Here is a 19,855-nt window from a genome sequence, read left to right as displayed (position 1 = left end):
AAATTATACCTGATACAGTGGAACGCTGCTATACCGAACACCGCTATACCGAACATTCGGCTATACCGAATATCATCCTTGGCTCCCGGTTTTAATGTACAAAACGTACCGAACATTGTTGTTGAAAAAAGTCAACAGATTAACCAAAAATCTACCGGTTGTACGTGTATTAAACACTATTTGGGCCAATTTTAATTCCTCGAACATCAAACGACCCATAGTTACATCATGTTCGAATGTTGAAGAGAAATAGATGGCTATTATTTCCCAAAGGAATAAAAGGGAAAACCATTGCTTAAGTTTCGTGACGACTCGTGCGGCCGCGGGATGTGAGAAATGCCATTTCACTATTGGTCAAAAGAGGGTACAGGCGGTTCAAAATCGCTATACCAAACGATGATTATTACGAACTCTTTCTGTGGATCCCACGATGTTCTTTATAGCGGCGTTCCACTTCACCAACGCTGCTTCTGGATATCATCAACACTGCCTCAACATATCAACAGTGATTGTTGGATTTTGAAGTGATTGAGGGCCTCTTGAGGCAGGGTCACCCCTCCACTGAACAAATTCAAGAAATAACGGAGGATTTGATCGGAGGATTGAGGCTGTTTACAATTTTGTATGGAGTTTTTATGACCAGCACCCGATTTCACGAAGCGCTGCGACGCGTCGCAACTCGAGTTACGACGTGTAACACGTCGCAACTCGCGACGCGTCGTATCTTCCATTTCACGAAAGTTGCGATGTGTTGAACGCGTCGTAAGTTCCTTGACAACGGCTTAAAACACGTCGCAACTTAAGACGTGCCTAGTGGTCGTCGCAGAATAAGAAGAGTCATTTCTAAGCCAGTTTTATGCCATAAAAATTACATTAACGAGATTATAATACCGAGGCAATGTGTGTAAAGTTGTAAATTGAAAATTCATTGAATAATTATGAACTAGACCGGAATATTAGAGTTGCAATTCAGTAGCTACACAGTCCACTGAGAGCTTGTTTTCCTTCAAAATTGCATCGCACGACCGCCATTTTGTTTTACGTTTTAACAAATTTCGAGCTGAGATCCGACGACTCTTTGTTGAATATATATTTCACTGTACGCTGACTAAATACATAAAACAGTCACCGAGTTGTGCTATAAATACACATACGACGCGTCGCACTTACGACGTGTTTCGTGAAATGGATCACAGGACGCGTCGCAGCTGCGACGCATCGTAGGGATACGACGCGTCGCAGCGCTGCGATGCATCGTAAGTTTCGAAGAGTTTGATGAAATCGGGTGCAGGGCTTGCAAACAAACATTTTAGAAATTTGTTCTGGTTGAGGAAGATGACAAATATTGGAAAAACATTAAAAATTGTAATGGCACAATTAAGGCACAAGTGGAGTGTCCATACTGATCATGGCTACAGTGGACATGCTAGAACAAGGGTTTCCTGAATGGAGCCAGATGTATCTCCAAGTGTCAGTGTGTTGTATCTTATTCATTTACACATTTTCCCCTTCTCAGATGATGTATCACATAGTAACTATCCTCAACTCATCACATGGTGTAAAGACAATAATATCAGCCTCGTTGTGGTTGGCCCAGAAGCACCACTGGCTGCTGGTATTACTGATGCACTGACATCATCTGGAATAGATTGTTTTGGGCCAACCAAGGCAGCTGCTGAAATTGAATCATGTAAAGAGTTCGCTAAAGATTTTATGGATAGGCATGGGATACCAACAGCCAAGTGGAAGGCATTTGATGATACAGAAGCTGCATGTGCTCACATCTTGAGGTAAGAGCGTCCAAATATTTCTTTTCAGCAGTCATCATGATAAATTGCATTCTACATGTATGTATATCAAGCATGCATGGTACTTGTACTTTTGTTGTATCTTACCAATAAGTCAAAATGATAAATGGTTGTAACTTGCTTACTATGAAAGAAATCAATTAAATCAGTGCAGTGTACCTCTTGATTACTGCAGGCTTTCCTGCCGGACATGAGACTGAGCTGTTGCGCATTGCATGTAGCTCTCAGTCACGAGTGTGTGTGCAGGTTCTACATGCGCCCGCATGGTGCACATTTTGTATGAGGTTAACCATTGTATAAAGACTGGACATGTGGCCGTTCTCTACCAATGAAATTACAGTATCCAAGCACACCAGCTATGAATATTCATCCGAGATCATATTAGCCTAGTCACTAGACATGTTGAACCCAGCATGATAATAAACACGATACACTGCGCCGACAGAAAAAATGGAACTGTCTAGTGGCTTGTCCTCAATATCGGTGACTTGAATTGACTCAAGCATAAATTTGACTCGACTGACTCGACAACACAATGTGACTAATGACTCGACTAGACTTGAGTCACTTCCTTAAATTTACTTGACTCAACATGAGTCACAAAATTAGTGACTCATTACCATGCTGGCCTACCGGACAAGTTAAAGAGCTTTTTACTAGCCTGCAGCAGCTTTTACTAGACGTTGTACGCAGGGCTAGTGCTAAGGTCAAAGCGTGTTGAAAAGCTTTCATTTTTTTCTTTTTTAAATAAAAGCCATAATTTGATCCATTGTTTTTGTGCTAATCTGATGTTTGTGCTTCAAATGATGTTTGTAGCACAAAAACGGATATCAGCTCATGTTTGGCTTCCAATTGCTATGACGTCATGAAACCAGAAGTTACATGTAATCAATACATACACTTAGTACATTCCTGTAATTTTGAGAAGGTCTTTTAACATTTTTTATGTATCCTGTCTAAACTAAATCAATTTTCATTTTGGTGTTTTTGCACATTTTTTGGGCTGATGAAGTCATAAACTGGAAGTAAGCGTGAAAAAAGGATGCACGTGTTTGATAATTTTGATAGGCATATTAGATTGGACAATTCTTTTTCTGTTTTTATATGGTATTAATAAATACCTTGGAGAGTTGATGGTTTCTGATTGGTCGAGACTCGATCACGTGGCCGGTCATTAACGGTGATAATGGACCGGCTTCAAAGATCAAGCGAATAAATGGCCCCTGAACCAGCATAGATCAAGCCCCGTTCAGCCCCATGCAAGCCAATGATTGGTCAAAATATAGTAACAGTCCTGCGGTAGCTTTTAACAATTGAGCACTGCACATGCGCTTAACCCCCATCGCGTGAGACTGACGCGCGCGTATGCAACACAGTTGCTAGGGATGCGTGCATGCGCGCACGTAAGGAAGTTTTGAAACGACATCGTACAGCAGTGCAGTATATACTGAGGATGTTTACGATGAAAGCGTAGATCTACGATTTATTTTCTTTGAAACACTTCACCCACCGACATATTTACCTTTCCTAAACCAAGCATCTTTGTAATTCCGGACACAAGGAATGTGTAAACGAGATTTCAGCTTCCTCCATCATGTAAAGATATGAAAACATTGTTGTAATTTGTTTCGCTACGGCAGCAGTTTCTGTTGAGTTTACGTCGTTATAGCTGTTAAGCTAAAATATGGCCCATGAACATGAACACAAAAATGCTGGAAATATCGCCGGAAAAAGTCACAAAATTGGAGCATTTTAACTGTTTATTTCGTTATAAAGGCATTTATTAATGGGAATAACAGTGTAATGACCGGGTGTTCGTCTCGGTCCATTAACAGCGGTCACCCCCACACCCGGTCATTATCACGCAGTGAAGACCGGCTCCTCACACTGTTATTCCCTTAATCACAACTGAACTGTGCAGCGTCCAGTGAAAAAGTATACAAGTATTGACTGCTTCGAGTGGCATAGTAAAACTATCCTCCTGAGATGATCAATGGAGCATTCGCCTTAGGAAAATAGAATGCTCCACGGATCACCGAGGAGGCTAGTTTTACTATACCACAAGTTAAAGCAGTCAATATTTGGTTTATAGCACCTCGCCCACAGATTCTGCTTGATTTTTTAATCTAAAGACGATTTAACTGTATTTTTATTTAATTAGAAATAAGTCAACAATTTAGGAACAATACGCACAACGCCTACACCTGTATGCATTTGCACACAATACCGGCCATGCATATATATGCATATTTTTTATAGATAGCAAAAATAGCAAATACCATGTGTCTTACTCTCGGCTTATCAAGATACAAAATCTGTGGGTGAGGTATTATAATTGGAAATAGTTGTATTTTTTGTAGAGTATACCTAGGCTACCTATGTACACAGTACATATATGTACATGAACATACACGTATTGGAGGACAATATTGGAGTACGAAGGTACTTTATTGCATCAAGTATTCCAGATATGGTATATTATCACTTCCAAAAAATATACTTTTATAAGAATGGAATAGAAACTTATCAACTAAAAAAAACCGAACTATCAATTGCCAACCCTACATGTATGTATGACCCCCCCCCCCAAAAAAAAACATTGGGGTTGGTGAGGTCATCAGAAGCACATTTTTTTGGGCCTTGTTTTCTATTTTTACAGAATTATTCATAACTGAACTGGACATTGTGAAATGAAATAGTGGCCAATCACCTTGCATCTTGTTTCTTTGTTTTTACCCCCAATCTTACCACATGATAATGTTGATAATAAATCTGTAATAAATATCACTTTTCAAGTGATTTCCCAAGTTTCAAGTGATAATTCTATTTTCCTTATGTACATGGTGAGTGATATTGAAGCTTGCATTACAATTTATAAGGAAACTATTATTTATTGTTGAAGTGCCCCATACCAGGCATATGTCGTGAAAGCTAGTGGTTTAGCAGCAGGCAAAGGAGTGATTGTAGCAAGCAACAAAGCTGAAGCATGCCAAGCTGTTACAGCCATCCTACAGGTAAGAGCAGGCCCATAAGCTGCACTGAATTTAAACTTGGGGCGTATTCCAAACCCTGTTGTCCAGTGACCCGTGAACAGTGTTCTCGGGTTGCCGATTACGAATGCACAAGTGCGTGTGGAGTGCAGCTGGGCGTATCAAAACGCTGAATGAGAAGAAGGGACAATTAATTGAATTAATACAAAAATAATTAAAATCTTGAAAAAGCTATAAAAATTGGCAAAGGCAAGGCTGGCAAGCTCTATAACCACGTACAATTATATTTTTTTATCGTTGCTGCTCCTGCACTGAATGAATGCTTTCAACACTATACTGTTCGCGTGTTGGTTCCCGTCATTTGGAACCCTGTTCTCGTGTTCATTCAACATGAGAACTGGGTTTGGAATACGCCCAGGATGTGTACAGGGTGTGGACATTTCCATTTGAAGCCCCTAAACCCATTAACATGTTCCCTTCCAGTATGTGATGTTGGTATATTTCTGGGACCCACGGGAGATCAGCTCTGATAAAAGGGTTGAATGGGCCACCCAGTATAAAGAAGAAATAAAAAATATATATTTGTTAATGTACTGGATTTTGTCATTACGTTGACATATACTGTAGTACTCGAAATTCAGAAAGAATTGTCATGGTGGAAAGATTGCCCAATTTAAAGTTTTCAACAATTATTTTTCCCATATGATTGCCTTCCAAAAGTTGCTTTCCCAGATAAATGTTACATTTCCTACAGTATTTTTTATTATGTAATAAGCGAAATCAAATTTTAACAAAGTATTGATATGGTCATCACATGTCTATCACAGTTTTGAGATATAGGCCTAAAAAATAAATAAATAAATAAATAAATAACTGACACAACAGAAACTACAGGTCTACTAAGAACAGAACATAGGGCTTTTCCGCAGTCCCTGACTAAGTACATGTAAAGTTTCAACCCAATCGGCCTTGTCCCTCTCTAGATATAGGCTGTTGAAAGTTGCACCTTTAAGATGACGTGACATGATATGTGATGACATCATAATGACGTCCATCTTCGCACACCATCTTTGCTTTATGGTCTTTGATTGTGTTAAATTTGATCAAGATCGAAGTCAAAGTGGCACCGAAAATGACACATGCAAAGTCTGTGGTATTTGGGTTGAAAGAACAGTAACAGTAAGAAGTAAAGAAAAAATAATCAGAAGAAAAACAAAGCCTCTTAAGCCAAAAAATCCCCAAAGACACAAAACATTGGGCGGGACCATATTTTGTCCGGGGATCATATCTGGTGACAACTTGGAGTTAGCAACTGAAATTTCACATGTGTTCATTAGAGCCACAGAAGTATCCTTTTAACACAGTTTTATCCAAAATATGAGATGGTCACCTAACCTCTAGGACAATTGGAGCAGAACAGCACCGAACTGAAATCAGGGTGAACTACCATTTTTCATAATTGCATGCACTGCACTCGCATTACACTGAACATGCTGAACTGAACAACTCAGTACAGTTTGGAAATACCATATTTGGTATGTACTTTGGTTCGGTGGTGGCTGTAGCATTACCGTGCTACCTGTGACCTAATTTGTGATTGACTAACTGAGGACTATTCATGGAAGGACATTATGTACATGTACATGCAGTCATTAAACACCTTCAACAGCAATACAGTCAATGTTACGAGCCGAGGTTTATTGTGCATGGAGAAGGCCTGCTTGCAGCATCACTAAACTACTGATGTACTAGGAACTAACAGCTGCAAGGATATACATGTATTAGTACAAGTATGAGTGCAAATGTTTACACGTATCTGCAGAATACTGTGCACTTGCAACTGTGTACCTTTGCTACTGAGTACATCTGTTGGTTTATCATTCTCTATCAAAAAGACAAAATGTAAAGAGATTATATTTTGTCTTTATTAATGCAGGATAAACTTTTTGGATCTGCAGGAGACAGGGTAGTGGTTGAGGAGCTGTTAGAGGGACAGGAATTCTCGGTAAGCATCAGATGAAATTGCATACTTAATATAATAGCCTGTCAATTAAATTAATGTTAACAAAGGTCAAACAAGTGCATTTTTATACCTAAAATTTACACATGACTTCTGGGGTGTTTTTTACTCACATGGAAAACAATAACATTTACCAACTTTGGCAATGTTTGTGCAAATGGGACTGACTATACCATAAATGTTGATGACTGTTTGGAACAAAGTGGATGATCTGTGGTTGCAGTGTGTCGGGGGGGGGGGGGGGGGGGGGGGGGGGTTGCACTGTCAGATTTCTTCCCACGAGTATCGGTTTGCAAGGCCTGACATGTCATACGTGGTTTGAATGGCAGATCCAAGGTTTCTTGACTTCAACAAGGCATACAATTACAAAATTCTCTTTTTTTTCTGAAAGATTCAGCACTTTGTACCTATTCAGCGACTTCCCAGTGTGCATTTCTTGATGTTCAGCGTGAGGCGCATACATTTTCAAGTAAAAATGTCGCAAAAAATGCAATATTCAAGGACAAATTTTGACAATTAAAAACTTATTAGCTGTTTGCCCGCACATACAACAATGAAGAATACACCCTTGTTCACTACTTTTAGGGAATAAAATGCGTTTTTTGAAATATGCCCTTTTGTGATAAGGTATCAGGAAAAAAGTTCAATTTTCATGCAAAATCATACTAAAATTCAAACTTTGATAAAACGATTTTGCAAGCTGACATTTTCAATATTTAAAAAAATATTTATCATTTCGATTAAGTCACCTTACCAATCGGGGTGCTTAGAAACCGTCAGAAGCGATGTCCTCACTGATATAGTGTAGTATAATTGGTGAGTCATCCGCACGCATAAACAAATGAATATTCATGAGTCGATAATGATCGCGCTTACGTGTGCGTAGGCCCCCATCTTTGAAACAATACGTGCGTGCGCAAACTGAGTTGAATGGAATTCGTTACATGAGTGAGTAGCATGCTTGAATAGGGGCTAAAGTTTGCCATTTCTTCATTCCAAATATAGTCATTTATCACAGGCAAATTTATCATACCAGTCTCAATAAGTTTTTGGAGAATTTTAGATTTTTAGAATAGTTTTTACAAAACATTGCTCCACTTACAGTTGGCACATTTGCAGGGGCCTAGCTAACGTTTGCACTAATATTTGCATGAGTTAAATGATTCCCATGTTTAATGTTATCACTGATTTGAGATTTGCAAAATGTAAGGTAATTCATAATACATGCTGGATATACAAGTATCAGAAATACTTAAATTGTTCAATGTTGTATGTATAAGAGGTTGCATAAAAATAAAAGAACATCATCATGATCAGACAATGGGATCTATTTTGTCGGTAAACTATTTGTATATTACTTATGAGTACTATAAAGCATATTATAGACTGTGATGCAACTAGAGAAATAGTGTTCTTATTAATGGCTGCATGTTTTCAAGTTATATTTCTAAAAGATAAGTTTTCAATTCAATTCACTTCAACTTCACATTTATTTCCATGCTTCATGAAGAGAAAAAAAATATATATATATACAAACTTTAGAGAAAAGGGTTAAACAATAAAGCAGTAAATATCAAATTAACAGCAAAATAGAGAACTGATGTCTTTTTGGTACATTGTGGTTGCAGACTGATGATTATTTTTTTGCACATGGAATTTCATTAAGGGAATAAATGTGTGTTCGGGAGGTATTATAACACTCTGTTTGAGACCGCGTTTACACTGGATCCCGCAAGGGGGATTCGAGGGGGATCCGATCCGGCAAGGAGGATCGAAGTTTGCTTAACCCCAAGTGTAAACGCGAGGTGGATCGAGCCTTGAGCTGGATCGGATCCCCCTAGCTGAATCCCCCTTTCGGGAAGGATCGGACCCGGCAATTGCGGGATCCGATCCCCCAATTGTTGAGTGTAAATGCAATTGGTGGATCGGACCCCGCAATTTGACCCAGCCACACCCTGTCAGTGTAGAAAAGTCCGCGAAAAATATGTTGTTATTGACGATCGAGTCGCCTGCATGAGGCCCGCATAAATGCTGCGATGGCTTGCAACGCGGTTCTGTGCACAGTACATATGCACGGTTGGTACTCGGCCAGAATCCATCGGTGTTTCGTCCACGTGCATGAAAGTGGAGACTGTGTATAGTCATGGGCTGTCTTTTGTAGGAGTTTCGTTTTAGTCTTTTAAATGTTTTTTTGTTCAAAATTCATTTCTGCATTAAGCAGTCTTTTTTTATTCTTTAAAGTCCATTTTTTTGGGTAGGTTTGAACATTATCCTCGGTTAGAAAATGTGATTTTCGCACGCATTTTCAGCTGATACCAACGTGGTTCAGCACGGCCGCTCGATCTACTGCTCGCCATCAACAATTTTTGTGTGTGTTGCGTTTCGTCGTCTTCCTTGCTATTTTACCTCCAAAGATTTCTTAAAAACTTCAAACCCTGGTTGTTTTTAAATATTAATTAGTAGTTGGGTGACTCCTGGATCACAGGGTTACGTTCTCTTTATTTGAACTGGGCCCTTATAACTACACAATCTCCTTGAAATCACTACCCACGACGTGTTCCCAAATCCGATCATTTTGTGTATTCATGTTTATGCCGATTTTATGTTGTTTTAGTTTCGTGATTTGATTCTCTAAATCTTTTCATATTCCTAAAAATTTTAAAAATTTTCGGAGTTGAATACCGCTAAATTCCTACTTTCATGGTATAAACAATTGCCCTGCAAAGTGGTTTGGAAGTCATGGCTTATATATGTAACGTTACTGCGATGTTATTCGTGGACTATTGTGGACAATGCGTGGAGGATGAAGCTAGCTAGATTACGACAAAAATCTGGGAACATGCGTGAGTAAAATATTAAGTAGTCATCAGTAGTCAAGCAGTGAGATAGCGATGAATGATATATCGTAATTTTTGCAGTGATTAGCGCGCGAAATTGGCCATCTTCTGCGCACACTCAATGACCTTCCTTCCGTTGTAAATGGGGGATTGGAAGGGGATCAGGATCGGGTGTAAACACGGCACTGTTTACTTGCGGTTAGCTTCCCCGTAGTTTTATGCGACCGCAGGATGCGATCCACCTTTGGAGGATCCAGTGTAAACGCGGTGTAAGACCGGTGGGTGTCTGGATGGGAGATAATTACCCGAGGCAAAGCCGAGGGTAATTATCACCCATCCAGACTGCAACCGGTCTTAAACAGAGTGTTTAATACCGACCGAACACATATTTATTCCCATTCATAAATACCTTTTCGGTCAAAAAACAAATCTTTTCGGTCCAAAAATCAAAACAAGTCAAAAAGTAGGTGTTGCCAACCATTTTGTGCAACGATTTTACTTCGTGTTTTATGAAACATCCCTCCGACTATAATACGGAATGCCCCTCCACAACTCATTACCTTATAAGGACATTGGTGTACGCGTCGCGCTTACTGCGCGATGCCGCGCAAAACGCAGCTGGGCTGAATTTCGGACCATTAAATACTGATTCACTGGTAGTATTGCGCATGCATACGTGAGGAATGTGAACGTTCAACCAATGAAACGTTAAAAGGCACCGGATTTCATTGGAGTCCAAATTTCATGTGACACTGGAAAAGTGTTTAAGACCAGCTAGCCATGTCTTTATCGTCTGTTTAAGACTGGCCACGTGATGGGCTCTCGACCATTAGGAATGCGTAAACTGTCTTAGGTATTTATGAATGTTAAATAATAACAACATAGGTATTATTTGGTTGGATAATATGTTTAGTTGTTAATTGTTTTCTTTGCAGGTACTAGCATTTTGTGATGGGACCCATTTTGCTGCAATGCCACCAGCTCAGGATCATAAGAGGGTAGGGGAGGGGGATACAGGACCTAACACAGGAGGAATGGGGGCTTACTGCCCATGCCCACAGGTAGTAAATGTATCACATAGAGCTAAATTACTAGAGCGGTAACTCATTCTTACGCGCGAAGATACATTGAACCCGTCATGGGCGCAGACGTTTTGAATTCATGTGCAGACCATAATGCAATTAGATAGAGTGAAATTTGAAAAAGTACTCTTTAGGCCAAAAAAAAAAAGTCTCCGGTTTCTGGTATGGAGCTTGTCCAAAAAGTGGTGCGGCGACGCGGCTTTTTTTTTTTTTTTACCCGACTTTTTTGCTTCAAATGTCGGCTGATGACTGCAAATGGTGCCCGACTAAACTTAGTGCAAATATATGGGAGTCCAGAGAGGCCACATAAAGCATATTCTCGATCATAACCCCATCTAAAAACACGTTGAAATTGCGCAGCAGCAGAATTCCACTCAAACCAGTGAGTTTGGCGGTTTTGAGACATCATCTTTCATTAAAAAAAAAACTTTTTCATTTTGCCGACGCGCATGGCTACGGCGACGCGCGCGCATACCAGAAACCAGAGACTTTTTTTTTTGGGCCTTATGCAACGTGCATACGCAAACAACTTAAGCAAATCATTTACTGATTGTGCGTTTTGGTTTTGGGCGTATCGGCTTTGGTAACACACCTTTACGCAGATATGTAAATAGCCGTACAAAAGCCGTACAAAATTTTGAGTTTTCCATAGGTTTGTGCACAAACATGGATGGGCCCAGCAGGCATCACTTTGTACATCAAGTCAGCGCTCTGGTAATTTAATATAGCTCTATGATCACATCACACAAATTTCCAATACAGAAAGGAAGTGAAGACTTCTTTACAATAATTTAAGTACTTCCTGGATATTTTAATGTTGAGTTTTGTCATTGAGTGGTCGGGCACAACCCGACCACTCTTTGGATTTGTTACGATTAATCGTTCTTTCTTTCTTTCTGTCTTTTTTCTGTACAGCACGTTTCCGTGGGTTTCTCCTAAATGATAGGAACTCGTAACTTTCAATATATATTGACCCTCATCCTAAGTGGTGCATATTACTCTGACGTCATTGTGACATCATTGGGTGTCAAATTACAAGCAATTTTCAGAAAAAAATTACAATCTTCTTACACCTATAACTCTTGAACAAAATGATCAATTATGTTCCAACCTTGTAATTAGATAGACCATTAATTGATAAACATTTTTTGTCATGTACATGAATTCGCTTGACCTTTACTTCCAGGTCTACCGAAAGCTTAAAGTTGAATTCAAAATGAAGACATTAGCCTGAAATCAAAACAAAGTACAATTTCTTCAGAACAGTTTACGGTATGATCAGAAAACCTAGTGTGAACTTGTACCATGTTACAAAGATGTTATAAATGTTGTTACATCATCATGACGTCTTCAGATATCAAATTACAAGCGATTTGATGGCACGATTTGACAAAATAGTTTGACCTATATCTCTTGAACTAAATAATGTATTTTGTTCATTTTTTCATGAGGTTGTAGACGGTGCCTTGAGTGACATTTCTTATTCCCGGGCACAAAACTGCTTGACCTTTACTTCCGGTGTTACCGGAAGTGCAATAGAAATTGAATCTTAAAACGGAAGCATTTTACTACGGACAAATACATTATGGAAGTGCAGACCAGTAAATCGGTCCGAAATTGCCTACACCGGCCAAATCACGATTTGCATGCCCTCAGAATCTTCAGTATTTGAGCATGCTGTGGGCCATGAACTTGAGGGTTTGTAAAAAATATGGGTGGAAGCCGTGCACAGTACTGTGAGCTTGTAGTTCCGTTCAATTTGGATGAAATTGGGGCCCTTAAAGCGCTCTATTTTGCAATGGAGTGTAGGCATCGTTTTTCAAAATGGCGATGGGCTTCAGGACTATTTTCAGAGGTGATCATCTTCTGATGGAAATTTCTCCTAAAAGTCATCAGTTGACCCCCCAAAAATTGAAAAGAAAATGAAAGATGATGGAATAAGCTTTAATTTGATGTGTGTCTCGAACACCTTGGAGAGTTGTGAGTATTTTTTCCGAATTTCAGAAGTGGGAGCATTTACCATTGGGGTCTATGGGAGTTTATTTACTGGTCTGCAACCTTAAGTGAGGAATGCCAATCGCAAAAACATAATTTTGAAGTCATCTTACGAAAGGGCGCCCTCTAACGGCACATCAAAACATCAAATGTTTAATTTTTCAAAATGTTAAAACCCTCAATCCACTATTTATGAAATTGCCCCAATATATCTTGTGAGCAACCACAAATGAATTTGCAAGGTTTCATAATCATGACGTCATCGACTGGAAGTTACTGTAGGGAGAGTTCAACAATGATCAGTTTATTTGTAATTTAAATCCATCATCCCTGTCTCATGACTTTGTTTCTTGCCGAACAAATGACATCTGTTACACTTAATATTGACCTTTTGCTTCCAAATACTGTGACGTCATCAAACCAGAAGTTGGGTGTTATTATTACATACACTTAATTTCCATATTCCCATCCGTTGTTTTTACTTAAAGATAAACAAGTGTCCTCCCTTCCCTTTTTTGACTGATGACATCATAAAACCGGAAATAACTTGTACGTGTACCTAAATGTTTACTGAAATGTACATACCCTAAAAGACGCATTCTTTTTATACAAAATAATTGGTACTGGAAATGGTAAAGTCCTTTTTCGTGACAAAAATGTATTCATAACTTATCTAGACAATGTCTAATGAAATAGTTGTCTACCCGACCACTCTGCGTTTGTAACAACAAATGTGAACCTCTAGTTCATTAATGTAATTGTTTATATAAATATTGCATGCTCAGTGCTGTCCAAGAGCTTGCCTAATTGGCCTTCTGCAAAATAGCGGAAAAGCCTTCCTTTTTGTTCTCAATTTTTCTTTATTTTCTTCCAACTTCTTTATTTGAGTGGTCGGGCACAACCCGACCACTCTTTGGAGTTGTTACGATTAATCTTTCTTTTTTTTTTTTTTCGGACAATACTTCTCCGCGGGTTTTATCCTAAACGGTATATTGTATGAACTTGTAACTTTCAGTATCTATCGACCCTCATCCGAAGTGGTGCATATTACTCTGACGTCATGATTACGTCATCAGGTGTCAAATTACAAGTGATTTTATATGAAAAAGTGACCAATTACTTTCACCTATAACCCTTGAACTCAATAATCAATGATGTTTGTATTCTGTAATCAGATAGACCATTAATTGCTAAATATTTTTGGCGTGTACGTAAACTCGCTTGACCTTTACGTCCGGGTCTACCGGAAGGTCAAAGTTAGGTGAATTCAAAATGAAGCCGTAGCCTGAAATCAAAACAAGCAAAATTTCTTTTGAACGGTTTACGGTATGATCACAAAAGCTTGTGTGAACTTGTACCATGTTACGAAGATGTTATAAATTTTGTTACGTCATCATGACGTCATCAGATATTAAATTTCAAGCGATTTAAGGGCAAATTTTCACAAAATAGTTTGCGTTATATCTTTTGAACTAAATAGAGTACATGTATCGTGTTCGTTTTTTCGTGAGGTTGTAGCCTATGCCGTGAGAAATATTTCGTGTTCCCAGACACAAAACCGCTTGACCTTTACTTGCAGTGTTACCGAAAGTGCACTAAAAACTGAATATAACTCAAAAGCGGAAGCATTTACTACAGACATATATATTATGAAAATGTTTAGTGAGGATTGCCAGACACAAAAAAAACCCAGTGTGATGACGTCATCATCTGAAAGGGCGCCCCCTTGAGGCACATAAAATAGTGTTTGCTTTTCTTTAATTTTAAAACCATAGGTTCAAAGTTTACCAAATTGCCCCTTGATATTCTTCGATTAACCACAGATAACTTGGCAAGGTTTCAAAATCATGACGTCATCAGACCGGAAATTACTTCTATGAGAATTTGCTATCATTAGAACTCTATCATTCAATCCATGTCGTATATCTTAGCCCAAATAATGATACCATTACAATGTTCACCTTTTGCTTCCAAATACTGTGACGTCATTAAACCGGAAGTTCGGTGTTATGAATACATACACTTATATTTTCCAAATTTTCATACGTTATTTAACTTCACAATGAACATCCACTCTGAACTAAATCAGTATTCACTTCCCGTTTTGACTTACATGTACGACGTTCTCAAGCCAGAAATAACTTGTATGTGTACATAGAATGTTTACTGAAATTTATCACACCGTTAAAGATGCATTTTTAAACAAATAATTGATTGTCCTGGAAAGGATTTAATTTCGTGATCCTTTGTTCTTATATCAAAAAATATTCATAACGTAACTGGACAGCGTTTCATAAAATAGTTGTCTACCCAACCACTCTGCGTTTGAATCTCTAGTTTCTTTTTTATTTTCTTTATTTTCTTCCTTGGCAGATTGGTTTAGGCCTATTTACAGGTGTGCACCCTTATTGGGGAAAGTTTACAACATTGTACATGTACATATGTAAATGCTTTCATGGAACATTGTACATGCTTTCATGGATTTTGATGGAAATTACATGCAGTGACCATTGAGTGAGAAGACACAATTCTTCATCGGATTACTGAGGTTAAAGGTCAAGTAGGGTCATTAGAGGTCATTGTTAAAATATGCTTCAAATGTTTCTTTGTCAACAGAATTTGAAGGATTTTAATGTAACTTGGATGAAGTGATCCTTGGGTGGAGGTTTATCACAACACTTCCGAAATTGGAGGTCAAAGGTCATCTAGGGGTAATTTCAGGTCGTTTTAAAAATGCACAACACTTCACTTTTTTTTTAAGAACACAAAACATATGTGACCTATTCCCACGAAACCCAAACAAGCGAGAAACATAATTGAGTTTTTGGTATTTCAAATTTTCCAGTTATTCAGCTTTCCAAAGATAATAGTTTGTATAGTTTATTCCTCCCTATAATCCCATGAGAAGTGATTCAGACCCCAGCATTACCCGACCCATAAACATTTTATTACGAGAAAACCAGTTGTTTGTGCACAGGAAGAAATCTCAACTCACACAGTGAATATACATACACACGTCAGCGCAGACACATTTGTTAATGGTGTCCTCAAATTGGTTACTGTCCTCAATTCGTCAATGATGTTGCATGTGTGTCCTCGATTTACACCATAAACATGCAAACAAGACCTTACCTTACATACCTACTGTGGACATTCCTTTGTAATCGTGTAGTTAAGAAAAAATGGAGACACAAAATAATTTTATTTGCACTGTGAACACTGTTTCATCCCTATTTGTTTATCATGATTTCCTTGAGTGTTCCTCTTCATTTTGCAGCAGGAGGGTTAATAAATAAATAATTTTGAAATGTGTTATTATTATTATCATTTTCTGTTTTATGCACATTGTAGGTTTCTCCAGATGTACTTCAACAGATCTGTGATGGTATCCTACAAAAAGCAGTGTCAGGACTAAAGTCTGAGGGAAGACCATATATAGGTATGTGTGTGTTTACTAGTCTACAACAGGTGGGATAATAATGTGATAGATCGGACATAAACATGTGGTTTAAAACCAGTCAGAGGCATGGTGACCGATAATGACCCAAGCCACAAGCAGTGGGTGAAAATTGAGGCAAACCATTTAAAACACATTAGAGAAGATCATAACTGCTTGAGTTGGATGTTCACTTCATGACATCAGAAGTACAGTTCATGTAACGTGGTTATTGCTTCATCGTTAGGTGTTCTTTATGCTGGCCTGATGCTTACTAATAACGGACCTCGCGTCTTGGAGTTCAACTGTCGCTTTGGTGACCCAGAGGTACAGGTTCTTCTACCCTTGCTTACCAGTGATCTGTATGCTACGTGTATGGCTTGCATCACTGGAAACCTATCCAGTGCTCCACCACGTTTCCATGACAACATGAGTGTAGTTGCAGTGGTGAAGGCCAGTGGAGGCTATCCTGGTTCTTACAAGAAGGGATTTGAGATCACAGGTACCCTTCTTTCATTGATCAGCAATACCGTTTTATTTTTGACGTTTAATAAAATGTTAGCCCAGTTGCATTATTATCTTTACTGTGCAGATTATAGATAAAGATCCATTTCAGCCTATATGAGAAAAAATAGGGAAAAACCGTTAGTAATGACAAAATCTCATTTTCATTTTTTAGTGCAACTGTCTTGATTAATCCATTCTGTTTTAGGTTTGGATAAAGTTCAAGAATTGGACCAGATAGTCTTCCATGCTGGTACTACTATCTGTGACAGCAAGGTTGTGACATCTGGTGGACGTGTCCTTACTAATGTTGCCATGGCAGACAGTCTACCAATAGCTGCAGCGCAGGCACAGAAAGGAGCAGAGATAGTTCAGTTTGAAGGAGGATTCCATCGCAGGGATATTGCATTCAAGGGCTGTCGATTCTTACAGAAAAACAGGTCAGGATTGAATATTTTCTATATGGATGTTTACTAGTAGATGTTCACTGTAGATGCAGCATGCAAGACAGAACATTTTAGGTTTAGTTGAATAATGAACAACTATTTTGCCATGATATAACTTGACATGTTGCTTTATTCACGAATTATTTGAGGGTTCTTTAATTGTCGAAGGAAATGTGAAAGTTTGAATTTTTCTTTTAGCTTTGAAAGACCTAGAAAACTCTTGGAAATGATATGTTATAAATTAGAATAAGACAAAAGGTCATTTTTGCCCTTCCTTTTCTGCGGGTACCCTGACCCTAATAGATGTACCGGTAAGAAGTACATTTTCATTTATTTTAAGAGCAATATACGTTTAAACTTTATTGTTGGGGAACTTGAACTGTCCTGCATTTTCTGTGAACTTTTTTTGTGATGTATTTCTTTACCACCAGGACATTTAGCCAGACTGGTTTAACCTATGCTGCATGTGGTGTAGATATTACAGCAGGTAATAGCTTAGTTGATGCTATTAAACCATTAGCTGTGTCTACATCGCGTTCAGGCTGTCATGCTTCGCTGGGTGGATTTGGAGGTCTGTTTGATATCAGAGCTGCTGGCTTCAAGGATCCTATCTTAGTATCTGGTACCGATGGCGTTGGCACCAAGTTGAAGGTTTGTCACTCTATAGCATAATAGATGCCCCTTCCAAAAAAAAAAGATGCATTATTTCGGTAACCTGGGGTTGGCATTGAATTTTGTTCATGTGTATTTTTTTCGAACTGACAAGATACTCCAAATACAAGTCTGGAATACTAAATATGCTGTGAAGTACCTTTTTACAATTTGCCTACATTTAACAATCGTTGACTGCTGTGATGGGGAATATGCCGAATATGTCATCATGATGTCAGAGTAATATGCACCACTTGGGATCAGGGTCGATATATGCTCAAAGTTATAAGTTCAGACCATAAACTGTTTAGGAGAAAATCCGCTGAGAATTATTGTCCGGAAAAAACAAACAAACAAAGAAAAGGAACTCTTACTGTTTCAAAAGGGTGATTGGGTGATCACCCTATTTTATCCATTGAGCCATTAACTGGAAGGGAAATTTCAGTTTTGTATTAGTACATTTGTATTATTTTCCTTTGTCACTTTTGTGTAATATTATTATTATTATTATGGTTTATTTATTTGAATTAAAAGCAGCCCACAGGCTGAAAACATTCAGATTTACAACAGGTATTGTACTTAAAATACAATCAATACATCTTTAAATTGTAACTTGAAAGGTACAAATCATAACGGGAGAAATTATTCATTATCAGTCAAGATAAGCAAAGTATTGTTTTAGCCGAGGAGGATGACTGGATAGATTGATGTGTTTCATAAGATGTGTTTAGGCCCCACTATTGCTCAAACAAAACTAACAGAAGTTGGTTGCACTGATTTTTGTTTCTGGACTAGAATTGATTACCTACAGGTTGTAAAAATGTAATGTCAGTCACAGTGGAATTGCCCAGATGGCCAATCTAGGGATAGTCAAAATGCAGATATTAATGGAGCCTACAAACTCTGTGCACAACCACTTCAACGCATCATAGGGATTTGTACTCACCACGTGCACTCAAACCAGTATCCCACAAATGGGTCCTGTACACAGAGCTCTCACAATGATCATGAAGTGCCTTCTACCATTCTTGCATAGAGTTCATTGCAGTGAGTGAGGGACATTACACACCATCTCACCAGTAATTGTGGGTCTCAAGATTGAAAGCTTTTCTGAGTTTTGTTGTTATTTTTATTTTATTTCTTTCCGGTAATGAAACCAAGGATCCCTCAAAAGTACCTTAGGCACTGTAGCCCGAAAGCCTGAAGAAACCTGTAGGGAGTAGACAATGAGAAGAAATAACAGTTTTAGAGGTGGGAGGAAAAGCCTAGAGGAATTTCTGAGGAAAACCCACGGAATCAGGCAGGGACTGAAAACCCAATCCACATATTGGGCCAGGTGTGATTCGAACCCGGGTCACAGTGGTGGAAGGCGAGGAAAGTACCGCTACGCCAACCTGACTGTTATTAGCGTACACAAGTTTTGTGCTTACGTGCACCTTGAAAAGGTGACAACAGATTGCCAGCATCAAACCTCTGTGTTTTGTAAAATGATATGATAAAAATACCATCGTTTTACTGTGGATTTAAGACCAACTCTCAAAATATTGATCTCATTAAAGTGTATATCTTTCCATGTCAGATTGCCCAGTCGTGCAGCCTTCATAAGACCATCGGTATTGACTTGGTTGCCATGTGTGTCAATGATGTTCTTGCCCATGGAGCAGAGGCACTCTTTTTCTTGGACTACTTTGCGTGTGGTCAGCTGGATGTTGATGTTGCTAGGGATGTAGTCAGTGGAGTAGCCGAGGGATGCAAGAGGGCTGCATGTGCTTTACTTGGTAAGCTTCATGTGCATACCTAGAATTGAAGTCATAAATGCTAGACAGTGACTTAGTGATTATACACCATTGAGACCTTTCAATGTTTACAGTATTGGGAAATTAAGCTATAAAAATGTTATCAAGAACGTATTGCACATTGCATCACTGGAATCTGGAAGGGGATGTGGTTACGTATTTCGGTAAAAGTTCAATAAATCAGAAATGACCTTTTTTTCCCCTTTTGTCTGGAGATCACCTCAATTTAGTGTTTCGTACGTGAAGCAGCCATATTTAAAAGGTCCATGTTAAAAAGGAAATCCACAATG

At 38.7% G+C, this 19,855-nt stretch overlaps 1 protein-coding gene across 2 annotated transcripts in view; it reads left to right on the top strand.

Annotated features, from left to right (window-relative positions):
• Positions 1–19,855, top strand: part of LOC119722960 (trifunctional purine biosynthetic protein adenosine-3-like) — a 44,052-nt gene that overhangs the window by 6,971 nt on the left and 17,226 nt on the right. For both annotated transcript variants that reach the window (XM_038193387.1, XM_038193386.1), the window contains exons 3-11: positions 1,517–1,790; positions 4,711–4,822; positions 6,735–6,803; positions 10,591–10,716; positions 16,084–16,171; positions 16,416–16,670; positions 16,881–17,112; positions 17,550–17,769; positions 19,349–19,547. In XM_038193387.1, the coding sequence (XP_038049315.1) occupies positions 1,517–1,790; positions 4,711–4,822; positions 6,735–6,803; positions 10,591–10,716; positions 16,084–16,171; positions 16,416–16,670; positions 16,881–17,112; positions 17,550–17,769; positions 19,349–19,547 (1,575 nt within the window). The remainder of the gene's footprint in view (positions 1–1,516; positions 1,791–4,710; positions 4,823–6,734; positions 6,804–10,590; positions 10,717–16,083; positions 16,172–16,415; positions 16,671–16,880; positions 17,113–17,549; positions 17,770–19,348; positions 19,548–19,855) is intronic.

This window comes from Patiria miniata, unplaced genomic scaffold (genome assembly GCF_015706575.1).
Source record: "Patiria miniata isolate m_02_andy unplaced genomic scaffold, ASM1570657v1 HiC_scaffold_16, whole genome shotgun sequence".
Lineage (NCBI taxonomy): Eukaryota > Metazoa > Echinodermata > Asteroidea > Valvatida > Asterinidae > Patiria > Patiria miniata.
Note: the sequence above shows the minus strand (reverse complement) of the source record. Positions and strands in the feature narration are given on the sequence as shown.